This window comes from Papio anubis, chromosome 4, assembly GCF_008728515.1.
Source record: "Papio anubis isolate 15944 chromosome 4, Panubis1.0, whole genome shotgun sequence".
In the NCBI taxonomy this organism is placed as follows: domain Eukaryota; kingdom Metazoa; phylum Chordata; class Mammalia; order Primates; family Cercopithecidae; genus Papio; species Papio anubis.
Window position 1 is genome coordinate 94721850 of NC_044979.1, and position 12325 is coordinate 94734174.

Here is a 12325-nt window from a genome sequence, read left to right on the forward strand (position 1 = left end):
CCTCTCCCCCAACATATAAGCATTTCCATAAAGAGTCTCATTTTTAGTAGTGGTGACAAAAGGATTATTTGTTTTATTCTTCCTTGTTAACATTAAAATCTGAAGGGAAGAAAGGGAATAAGTGGATGATATTGCAGGGAAAAAGTAGGTGCTGTATAATATGTTTCCAACAACTGCTACCCCTCATCCCCAGTGGCTCAGATCCTGTCTATGGAATCAGGGATCCAGTCCAAGCTATTTATAGAAGAACATCAAAACAGAATAAAAAGCAAAATAGACACAGTTCAAAGTTTTCTTTAATAGGAAATCAACATGTGCTAGACATAGAAATAGTATGTTCACCAGAGCATGGCAAGGTCACATAAAATGCATATAGCTAGGGTCCCAAGCAGGGGTGTGTTACTATTAGATTTTTTAAAGTTTAATTTTGTTTAGCAGAAGAATATACTCTAGGAGCATTTACAGTTCATTTTCATTTTCAGTCATCAAATAGCATACATCACATCCAAAACGCAGCCTCCTGTGTGTAGAGAAATTGCCTTCCCACAGCAGTCACAATGTAAAAAGAACTTTTGGATTAAAGGGTCAGACTCTTTCTGTATAACAAAGAAAGTGGAATGCAAGTGACAGATGGACTTATTGTGCAGAAAAAAAGTCTGAATGTATGCTAAGAATTCTCAGCCCTCCCAGCTCTTCAGGTGCTGGAACCTAACTCAGATGCTGGCTCACCAGCACAGGAGGGCCCCTGATAAGGAAAACTGTTTAAAGAGTACCTGGTGTGCAAAATGTCACCACTTCTTAAACTGTTTTGTAAATTCATTTCATTGGTCAACTTTTAACGTGCATGTGACCTTTAACAATTCTGAAAAATACTCAGCCTTGGCCAATAACACGTACTTCTAGTTCACATATGACATCATGAATGTTCTCTGCCTAAAGCACAGAGTCCATTCAGGGCTATACAAAGTAGTGGGAAGACTTTAGAGTCCTTCAGAATGACAGCTTTCACAGATGACTTCAGTCTCTCCAGGCTAATGTCAGCTGAGGCAAACAAGCGCTGCACGATCCCAAACCTTTCTGTATCTTTCAGGGGAGCCAGGGTTGGGTCTTCAAGATCAGATACTCCATCATCAGACAGAACACGAAGCTGAAATGACATATTTAAACAAATTCACTTTAAAAATGTTCTTTAAAAATCCACATTGGATAGTAATGCACTTGTAGGTAATTCTGGGGGAAAAAAACTATGTCTTTTTTTTTTTTTTTTTTTTTTGAGACAGAGTCTTCCTCTGTCATCCAGGCTGGAGTGCAGTGGCACAATCTCGGCTCACTGCAACCTCTACCTCCCGGGTTTAAGCGATTCTTTTGCCTCAGCCTCCCAAGTAGCTGGAACTACAGGCGCGCTACCACGCCCAGCTAATTTTTGTATTTTTAGTAGAGACGGGTTTCACCATGTTGGCCAGGCTGGTCTCAATCTCCTGACCTCAGGTGATCCGCCCGCCTTGGCCTCCCAAAGTGCTGGGATTACAGACATGAGCCACCACGCCTGGCCAACTATGTCGTTTTTTAAATTACCCAAATACAGCAGGAAAACCCTTGAGGTGTAACATGATATATTTGATTCAGGCCTGATTCTATCCCGTTTGCCTGGTGTCCTCTGTCTGAATCCCTACTCTCCGAACTTTCTACTAGTTCCATTAACTCCAGTACATTAGAAACGTCAGAATGTACTTTGCTCATATATGCAGTATGCCAAGTTTCTGATTCACTGAAGATATCAGAACTTCTTATATATTTGCATGAACTCCTCAAAGGTAGGTACCATAGTTTATAATTATCCTTCCTGCCTCAAGAACCTTTTCCCTTGCTATTCCTTCTTCCAAACTTCCCTATTGATCTCCCTTTCTCGTCACTCAGTTGTCAGCTGAAATGCCACATCGAGGGCCTTTCCCAATCCCTTTCCATCGATCTACCCCCAACCCCAGAACTCAGCCTTATGTTACTCCATTATGTTGTATCCATAAACTTAGTCACCTTCCCTTATTTAACCCTAAGCTGCTCGTGAGAGCAGGGACCTCGTCTGCCGTGCCTATGACGCAGACACTCAATGTGTTCTTCACCGAGGTCACTTTGGATGCTGCTCTAGTTCCACCTGCTCAGCACATACTTGAAATATTTGATTTGCTTTTAGGGTCTTGATCCATGCCTGTAATACTTTTAAGAAAATCTTCAGCAATTAAAAATTTGCCAGTAGATTTCATTTTGAAACAGGCATTCAAGATCTGATTATAATATAAGTAGTAAAATTTCAAATTAAAAATGAAATAAGCCTAGAAAATATGCCTGAATTTTAAGAAATCTGAAGGGAATCCAAAAGAAAACATTCCAGAAATGTCCTGAGCAGTGGTGACTATCCTGAAAGTCGTGCAGCTTGTCCAGGTGACTGAAGGGTAGCACTCACTGGAATGTAAAAGTACTTGTGTGTTTATTATCAAAATCAGCCTCACGAACCTTGTAGATTTGCCAAATACAACTCACACAATGTAACCACAGGCTTAACGTTACCATTAGGCTCAGACTGCAAACTACTGATTGTGCTTTAGAGAGTAGATTAGACCTGCTCTGTAAGCACAGCATCACACCCCAGTGATTTGAGGAGGAGCCCCACTGGTGCAGGCTGGAGACTGTCAACAGCATTGCAGGCTCCCTGTCCTTACACCTGGCGGATGACAGCTGCGCAGCATCCAGCTTTCTTCTCTAAATATCTACCACCCCCTTTGCCCACAGGCATTTGTAGGTATAAGGGGGTAACAGTGACCCAGAGGGTGGTGGAGTGAAGTTAACATTCGCTATTGATTCTAACTCACCCTTTCACCAGTTCTTGGAAATGTGTTAATGTATCTGGCACTGTACTCCCAAAAGCCCTTCAGAAAGCCTCTCAAAGTTACCCTGGCTACTAGACAAGAAAAGACAGGGCTGCAGATAGATTTTGTGCCCTGTTTTAAGTAAATCCCTTAAAGAAATATGACACTGAAATTCCTTGAGGAGGCAGACACCTTGATGTCTTAAATAGAGCTATTGCAAATCTGAGGGGAGGTATGTGAAGACACCCAGGAAGGTCTTTGACTATGTTGAGCAGCTGCCAAAAGGCAGAATGTGCAGAAGCAGAATACCTTCCATTCCGAACTCCAAATGTGTTCTGGCTGCTGCTCTTGAAACACCAACAGAGCAGAACTTGGGGGGTAACACAAATGTCCTAGAGCTGATCTGCAGGGAGGAGGACAGCTAGGTGTGAGTTTGTCAGAGAAGGGGTTAGATAACATGGGCTTGGCAGGATTTTCTTTTTTACCTGCTTCAGTTGCAGTTGATGAGTCTGTAAATACTTAGGAAGGACTAACTTAGTAAATGCTGAGCACTCAGTTGCTGCAAGAGGAGCTGAGATCTGAGAGCAGAGCTGTTGTTTTGCTCGTCACTGCGTACAATTAGAATAATGACATGTATTGTTTCCATAACCAGACTGTGCCACCAGCCTTTACCCTCAGCTGGCCCAGGACACACATGCTGGCACATTTTCAAGTACTTCCATTTTTGCAGTCAGTGTACAAGAATGCAGGTTCCTCTGGGCCTGTGGAAGCTTTCAGTTGTGAGTGATACCTGATTTGCTCCTTGGAATGATGCCATGCCGCATAGTCTTCTGATGTCTTTGTTATGCACAAAGGCACCAACCACATTACTCGGTGTTCCCAGAGTAGATGTGTACCAAATGTCAGGGTCCTATCTAGGCAGTCTGCCCCAATACCTGCTTCCCAGATCTGATAGCAGAGCTCTGAGAGATGATCCTTTGGGCCAACGTAGCAGGTTGGCCTTGGACTTTAGTAATTAGGCCTTAAAATAGTCAGACCATGTGTGCTCAGGTCCTCTGCCCCAGGCTGAGCAACATCTGCAAAAGCTACACAAGACTAGCTACCCCATCAGGGTGGCTTCAGGGCAACCTATTGGTGGTTCTTTCTACTAATGGCTCAATCTATAATTGAAAAAGGAAAAGCTTAACCTTAACTCTCTAGGGCTAAGCTCATCATTACCTAACTCATGCTCTTATAATATTTCCAGAGGGCACCAAGCTAACGATACTCCTAAAAGTGGATGAAAGAAGCTATGTCTCGCTGGGACAGATCAGTCCTGGATACCTCCCTGGCGAATCTGCTGCACAGCTCAATCAAACCAGTCTCAGCACAAAACTGCCATTGCAAATAATATGGTGTCAGGCCCCTTTATTGTAATGTAACACCAAACCTTGGCCAAAATTCTCTCCAAACAATGGGAAAAGTATAAGATTTGGAGTCTAAAGACAAGGATGGAGTCCTGGACCTGCTAACAAGTTATTTGGACAAATCATTTCCCTCTGGGTCTGTCTTCCCAGGGGGTGGGATGTGTATAAAAGTGGGGTTAATAGCAATAGTTATTTAATCTATCTTGAAGAGCTGTTGTGGATGAGAAGTGCTAGAGGTGTTTTATCGGCTGTTGGATGTCTACCCCCTCATCATTTCCCCATTCCCATCCATTCTAAGGTCCCATCTGGGAGGTTACTTACCAAGTGGCACAGTGTGGGAATGATCTGGAGTTTGCAGCAAGTGCCCAGCAGAGCTGCTGCATTATCTGGCATTTCTGCAGGAGACAAAAATCACAGTCACAGTCCAAAAAAACAAGTCCATGGGAACAGAGCCAGCCCCTGGATGGCACCTAACTTATTAGTACTTTCCCACCAGCCAGGCAGGGGAGGTACTCAGCAGTTGTTGAGTAAGTGAATGAACGGTGCTAAATGGGCAGCAAAGACCTTGTAGAAAACAGATGTAGGAACCCAGCTGCCAGCTCTGCATTCCACAGAGGATACTCCTTGACATTCGATTTACCAAATGGAAAGAACTGCCCAGACTGGGGGAAAGAAAGGAATCAGCATGGAAAAGTAGACCCTGCCATCTGGTGACAGAAGAGTGACATTTGAGCCCCTCCGTGCTTTCAGGCTGTAGCCTCAGGTACACCTCTATGAGCTTCAGTTTCCTCATTTACATAGTTGTTTTGTTTTTGCATATGTCAGAGTACTGTGTAAACTATAAAGGGCTCTATCCCTGTCACCAATCATTTTGGGGAGGAAAATGCAGTCTGGCAACAGTAGAAAGGTTGGAGCAGAGCTGTGCCAGGCTAGGGGCTGCACCAGAAGGGCCCTTGCCAAGCCCCAGGGAATGGAATACCAGGTCAGTGTTACTCAAAGTGGATATTAAACACCTCCCAGAGTTCCTAAAAGGACCACAATCCCTTGGGGGTAGAAGCTTTGAGCTGAAAAGGCAAAAAAGAATGAGTCACCTGCTGAATCAGGAAGCTGAGGGTCTGGTTAGGAACTCAGTTGTTCCCACCATGTATTAGCAGCCTAAAAAAGGCAATGTGTTGTTGAGGTGTGACCCAGAGGGTACAATGGACCATGGCTCATTCTCAAGAGAGAGTGTAGGCTACTAAGGGTGTGGGGCAGCACCTAGGGGGATGCTCCTGCCAGAGAACCTAATGTGGTATTCAAAATGCGTGTGCATTTGTCTGAAGAGAAAATCCACAGTTTCTCAAGTAGTCTCTTACCCCAAAGCAGGAAGATGAAGACGGAAAGCTATGTGGCCTAGCGTATCCAGCTGAGCCTCTGTCCCCAGCCATCTCATCTGCCATTTGCTGCCCTGCCTTCACTTTCTAGGATGGCTCCGGGGACCCAGGTAGCCATCATCCTCATCCCTTATTCTTGGAAATACCTGAGTCCCATATTACTCATTTAGCCGTTATCTTGAGCATGGTACACTAGGTGCTAGGTGCACAGGAATGAAAGAACAGCATCTAAGTTACCAAGCTTACCCACCAATTTTACTACTTGACTCTGATTTCCTGGAGGGCCAAGATTTGATATTTACCTAGCAGTGCCTAAAACATAGTCTAAGCTTGTTAAATGTTTCTTGAACTGAAATTATTTTGATTGCTCTTCCATATACCAATTCTGTTTTACAAATACGGTCCAAGGAGTTCAGACCTTTTGACTTGCTTTAGGTTACGAAGTGGTGGCGGAAGCTTCCCAGGAAACAGGTCACATGTGGGACTGAAGTGCTAAAAACAGCTATTAGCCAGAAACTGATGTGAGGACCTAAGACCACCCTATTTTCTATTCTAGCACTTTCCTCGGTTTCTAAGGAGAGAAGATTATACTAAGAGGGAAAAAAAATCAACTCAGAAGGGCTGAGGATTAGCAAAAGCACAAATGGAAGGGCTCTATGCCAGCCTGGCCTCCGCTGGGACTGACATACAAATGAGATCACAGTTCAGAGAAATAAAAAAGGGCAGGATTGGTTGAAAAATTTAGAGACTGCCAGCTGCACCTAAAGATTTCACTACCTTTGAGTTTCCAATTCAGAAACAGCAAGTCAGTCTCATATCATGTGTCAACTGAGTAGCCTGCTGCCTGTGTGCAAACTTGCAGAGATTTTTTTTCAAGTTGGACTGCAGTGGCATGATCATAGTTCACTGCAGCCTTGAATTCCTGGGCTCAAGCGATCCTCCACAGCCTCTCAAGTAGCTGGGACTACAGAGATACACACCACCCTGCCTGGCTAATTTATCTTTTGTACAGATGAGGTCTTGCCATGTTGCCTAGGCTGGTCTCGAATTCCTGGGCTCAAGCGATCCTCCTACCTCAGCCTCCCAAAACGCTAGGATTGCAGATGTGTGCCACGACACCCAGCCAGTTGCAGAGAATTTGATGCTGTGTCTAGGCTCAAGTAGAAGGGGACTGTGGTGCATTCATGATGCTGGCCCTGTGTTACCTACTTGGCATCACTGATCCAGCCTATTGATAGAAATGCTGCAGTAAGTAATGGGGTATATGAATTCTTTAAAAACTGAAGATTACTGGGTCTGTTTCTGTGTGGTGCTGGGGAGGAACCCTGAATGTATCAGAAACCAAGTGTCCTGACTAGTGTCACCATGAAGGGAAGCTGTGGAGACTGGTTTGCCACAACTGGCTTTTCTGAGAGGGAACAGGAAGCCCAGCTTCCTTGTGAAGGATGCCCATCTCCTGACAGGCGCTCTGGCATAGCAGGTTCCGGATGGGAGTGGTACAGAGGTGGCAGAGATTGTTCCACAGTAACTAGATGACTGCTCCCTTGGGAGGCCATTTCAGGACCAGTGCAGAAGCTATGGATCTGGGCCCAGCCACAGCTCTGCCTCCCAGCCTAGTACATTGGATGGTTGGATGCTCTCTGTGGCCCCCTTTCCCCAGACAGGGGCACGCTGGGTGGGGAATAACAAGTTTGCAAAGAAGATCAGAAGGACTGAAATGCTCGAGGAGAGCAGTTACCAAATGAAAGCCGCTGCCACTCAGCTCTGCTGGGACTCCAGTGTGAACCACAGCCTGTCAGGGAGATGCTTGCTTTTGTTGGCAAGGGGTCACCCACTGTGGCCTTCCCTGGGGGAGGAGGGAGAAGGGCCCTCCGGGAGAGTGGGGAGGCTTGTGCTGGATGGAAAGGCTCTCGAGTCTGTGGTTTCCCATCAGCCTCCTGCCTCTTATCCTCCCTGTCCCGGAAGGGAGAGACCTGTATGTACCAAATCTTCCACAGTTACCACCCTGTGTCCCCAGGAGCATAGATAGTAGGCAAAGCATTTTAAAGCCAGCAGCAGCCATTTCTTTCATTTTCTTATTTTCTCCTTTTCTCCTTACCTGAGAGGGCACTGACCAGGAAGTAGGCTGTCATAAAGAGCTGCTTGCTGCCTGTGTCCTCGGGGCCTGGACACCCACCCTGTAAGCTGCACCCCACTAGCTGCAGGAAGGCCTCAAGGTCTTGCTGCTGCTGGAGCTTCAGCTCCCCCAGCACCGCCATTGGGGGCGAGAGGCCGCTGACCAGGTCATCACACTGTAGGGCAGGGGAGAAGAAGGGGGATGGTCATGACAGCTGGAGATCAAGCGCCACAGCGGGGGCCTCTCCTCACAGCACACACAAGCCCCGGCCCTTACACCCGTCCCCCAAGGAAAGTACCACCCGCAGCTCTTCTCTACATTCTGAAATTGCTCATCCGTGGGGCTACATTTCACTGAAGGGACAGTAAGCTGAACCTGGCTCGCGAGGGTGGGGGGCGTACTTGCTGGAACTGTGGCCTAGAACCTTCTAGGGCAGGGTCTGTCAGGTAGTGCCAGGGACCAGAAACAAGTGGTTACACACACAACTGGGGAGGGCGATGTATAAGCATTGTCCTGTCTTGGTTCTCAAGTGTGAAGCTAGGCGCTCCAGCCCCCGGCCACGTTCCCACCGGGCACTGGGCAGCTGCGTCTGCCCCCACAGGGCCTGCTGTGTAGTGAGGCGATCCTGCTGGAGAGCCAGTTAGCTAGGACCACCCTGCCAATTCTGCACCACCCACAGCCTTGGTGTCCAGAGCCGGTCATCTGAAAGCTGGACCCCACCCTCGCCACCATCCAGACAGCTTGCTTCTCCAGCATCTGACAGGGTAGCTGAGGCTCTCTCCACAGGGTGCTGGCCTGACATTTTGCTCTTGGAAGAAGTTATTTTCGGAAGTAGAAGTCAGTGGGCTTTTTGAAACTGTTCTCCCTGGAACTGAGCTCCCCACCCTCTAGAATGCAAATATCCTGGTCCGTGGGGCTGTTTCAGTAACAGGTTCCATCACTGATACCCAGGCTCTTTCGGCACAATCTCATTTCAAGAAGGAAAAATAATATGAACACTCCCCTGGAAACCATAAAGCATTAAATCAGTTCTTCAAACTCCCTGCATAATAGAATAGAAAAACAAAAGAACAAAAAACAAAACTAGAGTCAAAATCAGGTTTATAAAGCCTCAGCCTTAAGAAAGGGAGGACGCAGAATCTGGGTGGCTGGAGGGTTGGCAGCTTGTGTGGCTCTCAGCATTTGCACAACTAAGAGTTGACTTAAGGAATCTGACCTCCCCGGATATCCTTCTGCTGCAAAACAGAACAGTGCAAAAGCCTATTTCTCTGTTCTAAATGAAACAGGTTGACTTGCTAGATTCTACCACACGACCCCCTGCAGTGGTCTGAGTAGCGGCCCCCAGCATATGTTACCGGGAACCTTAGTCTTTGCAGATGTAATTAAAGTAAGGAAATCCAAATGAGATCATCCTAGATTAGGATGGACCCTAAATCCAATGATGGTGTCTTTATAACAGACAGTAAAGGAGAAGACACAGAAACACACAGAGGGGAAGCCCATGTGGAGACAGAGCAGAGGCTGGAGTGCTGCTGCCTGAAGCCAAGAACACTAGGAGCCATCTGCAGCTGGAGGAGACAAGGCAGAATCCTCTCCTAGATCCTCTGGGGGAAGTGTGGCCCTGCAGACACCTAGATTTTGGACTTTCAGGCTCCAAAACGATGAGAATAAATTGCTGGTTTTTTAAGCCCTCAGTTTTGTTGAGGCAGCCCTAGGAAACTAACACCTACCTCCCTCTACCCCTGAGGCCAACTACCTGTCTGCACTTAGAAAACGCAGGACCCAAGAGTCAGAAAAGAGACAGCTGTAGGGAGAAAAGGAGGTCGGGGAACCTTTAACACAATTCCATCCTGCCTCAACGCCTTGCCCCAGGAGGTCTAGCCCATCCCCTGTTCCAGAAAACCCTGGTGAAAACACTGCCTTGAGATGTCCCGGGGCTCACCACTGGTTCCAGGACCATGAGTAGTTCATCATCAAACAGGACTGCCTGGAAGATGTCACTCAAAGCTGTCTGTTGTGGCTCAGGCAGCTCCACAAAGGGATGGAAATTCCTCTCCAGGAGCGGGGTCACTGAAAAGAAAGCACACCCAAGTCTCATGACCACGATGCACATCTCACGACATCGGACAGCAGTTCCTGCTTTTTATAGCTAATCATCAGTTCTTTCATGCATATTCCCAGCTGCATTGCCAGTCATGGAACTCAGAAATAAACATCAAGTTACACACCACCCTGCATATTTTTCAATAACCAAACGGAGGGAGGAGAGAGAGAGAGGGAAGCCCAGTTTTGTATTTCAAGCTTCACTCTTCTTTGATGACTCACTAAACATTAAGTCTAATCAATTATTTTCTGGAAAAGTCATTTAAATTCCTCTTTAGCATGATTTCTCTGGAAGTAAATTATCAAAGCTGAATTACTAAACATAAGTCAGTGCTTTTACAATGCTTTAGAGCCATACAAATTCCAAAATACATTATTTTTCATGTCCTTTCTTGTAGTACATTGCAGATTTTCTATCCTTTAATATTTAATGCCCACTTTTAAAAGGGCTGGCACCCTATTTTCATCGCAAGCACAGCTATTCTTTTTCTATCCTGTGCTTCTTCACAAGTCCTCAAGCTGAGCACTGAGTCCCCAAAGCTCTTGCCTCTGCAGGATGCCTAGGGGCCTCTCTCCTTAGAATCTCTTTTCCTTTCTTCTTTTTTTGGTGTTTTTTTTTTTTTTTTTTTTTGGCGGGGGGGGGTTAAGATACTCAAGCTTCCTGTAAATTAAGTCTACTGGAGATTTTATTTTTAAAGGTTTCATATGCAGGGATGCACACTAATACATCAGTGTACCACCCATGAGGATGGAGAATTCCAACTAGCAGTTGTATAAAGCCCCACACAGAGGAACACAGAACGTCAGTAACCAACATATTTCAAAACTCTGCTATACAAACAACTATGTCTTTGCCAGTCCCAGCCTGAAGACAGAAGCTGTCCTGGTCGGTCCAGTCTCTGAGGGTACAAAGACCAGGCAGCCCCCACCCTCCTTCTGCCTGGCACATCCAGCTCCCACTGCACCCTGGCTGACCAGAAAGGCCAACTCAAAGGGTGGGCCTGTGGGCAGGACAGAAGGAAGCTGCAGCACGGGACTGCCTTCTGCTCCCAGTGGCTGTAGGGCCACTGTGCTGTGGTTCTAACCCACAATGACAAAATCCTTTAAGTGGCAGCTGAAAATTGCACCCACTTATCCATCTCAAGGAAGCCAGGATAGGAAAGCCTCATGTTAAAATTGGGCCTTTGTTGTCTTTTCTTCAAATATTGACATTTTTGCTACAAAAGCATCCCCTGGTTTGGGACTCATCAAAGCTCCACGGATGTAGTCACCAGGGCTTCTGTGCTTACCCTCCAAGCCAGAGCGACCCTAACCCTAACCCTAACCTGAGCGGTTCCTAGCTCTTTGTGCTAAGCTCTCACCTATTTGTGTCCCCTTTTCCTTGCCTATCTCCTCCTATACGCTGCGCCCCCACACCCCCCACAAAAGAAACCAGCTTTCTAAAGCACCATATGCTGTGAGAAGCAAAAGGAATTGCTGCAGGCACATCCTGGGCATGGCCCCTCTTCCTCTTTGGCGCCATGCAGCCCATGCCATGTGGATAAAGAGCCTCCAAGAGAGCATTTTGCAAGGCTGACAAAGCGTTGCTTGTCTTGACAATGAAGCCCAGAATATAATAAAACAGATGCAAAACTTGGGTTCTCCATCCTCACAGCTAATGAGCTATTCTTAGTAGTCAACAGGGCTTCTGTGCTTACAATGAAAGAAAAATGCCAAGACCCTGACTACCTCAGTCTCCAACCCCTGCCCCGTGGAGGGTCATTCTCCCCTCCCTTCCTAAAATACAGCACCCACAACCTGGGGCTCCCTAAGATCCAACCGAGGTGAGTCCTGCCAAGTGGACTGGGCCTCGGTGGCATCACCTCTCTTCTCATGTTTTCTGTGAGTCACTGAGGGGTCACTGATGCTGAAGGCCAAACCACCTCTTGGGATACAGAGCTCAGTGGGCCCTCAACTGTCCACTCCTGCCCTACTAGCAATACCTTGCTTTAAAACACTTAATGGTCCATCCTGGGAAGATACCCCATGCGCAGCATCTGGCATGTCTATGAATGCAAACTCTCGAAAGACCAGGGGGTCCAGGTAGACAGAGTCGATTCTCCTCTTGTTCTCGAAGCCACCTTGTTTCCCTCGGAGAAGGCAGAATTCTGTAGTGCAGAAGAAGAGGACAAGTTACGTAAAGTTGAGTCTAAGATGTGCCAACAAGTCTGGACAGGGTCAGCCCAGCCTTGATGGCACATCTTAGACCTAACTTAGAGTGGAGCAGAAGACCCATCCATCTTCCCCATAAAACTCGATCCCTACACACACTATGTTGCTTGATCAAAAGCCCAGCCACTTCCAACAAATAGAGAAATGGCTGTTCTTACATAAAGCTCCCTAATATATAGTCTGTGAACAGGCCAGATGCAATCCTTAAAACATTGGAAATATTATTTTATCCTGATTTGAACAAACTGATTC

General features: G+C 46.6%; 1 protein-coding gene across 3 annotated transcripts in view; it reads right to left on the reverse strand.

The window, feature by feature from the left end:
• Positions 1-278: 278 nt before the first annotated feature.
• GSDME (gasdermin E) overlaps positions 279-12325 on the reverse strand; it is a 59672-nt gene continuing 47625 nt past the window's right edge. For all 3 annotated transcript variants that reach the window (XM_003896189.5, XM_003896188.3, XM_009203216.4), the window contains exons 6-10: positions 11845-12009; positions 9702-9829; positions 7742-7934; positions 4592-4665; positions 279-1147 (exon numbers count right to left, since the gene is read on the reverse strand). In XM_003896189.5, coding sequence (XP_003896238.1) covers positions 917-1147; positions 4592-4665; positions 7742-7934; positions 9702-9829; positions 11845-12009 — 791 coding nt within the window. In that variant the 3' untranslated portion in view covers positions 279-916. The remainder of the gene's footprint in view (positions 1148-4591; positions 4666-7741; positions 7935-9701; positions 9830-11844; positions 12010-12325) is intronic.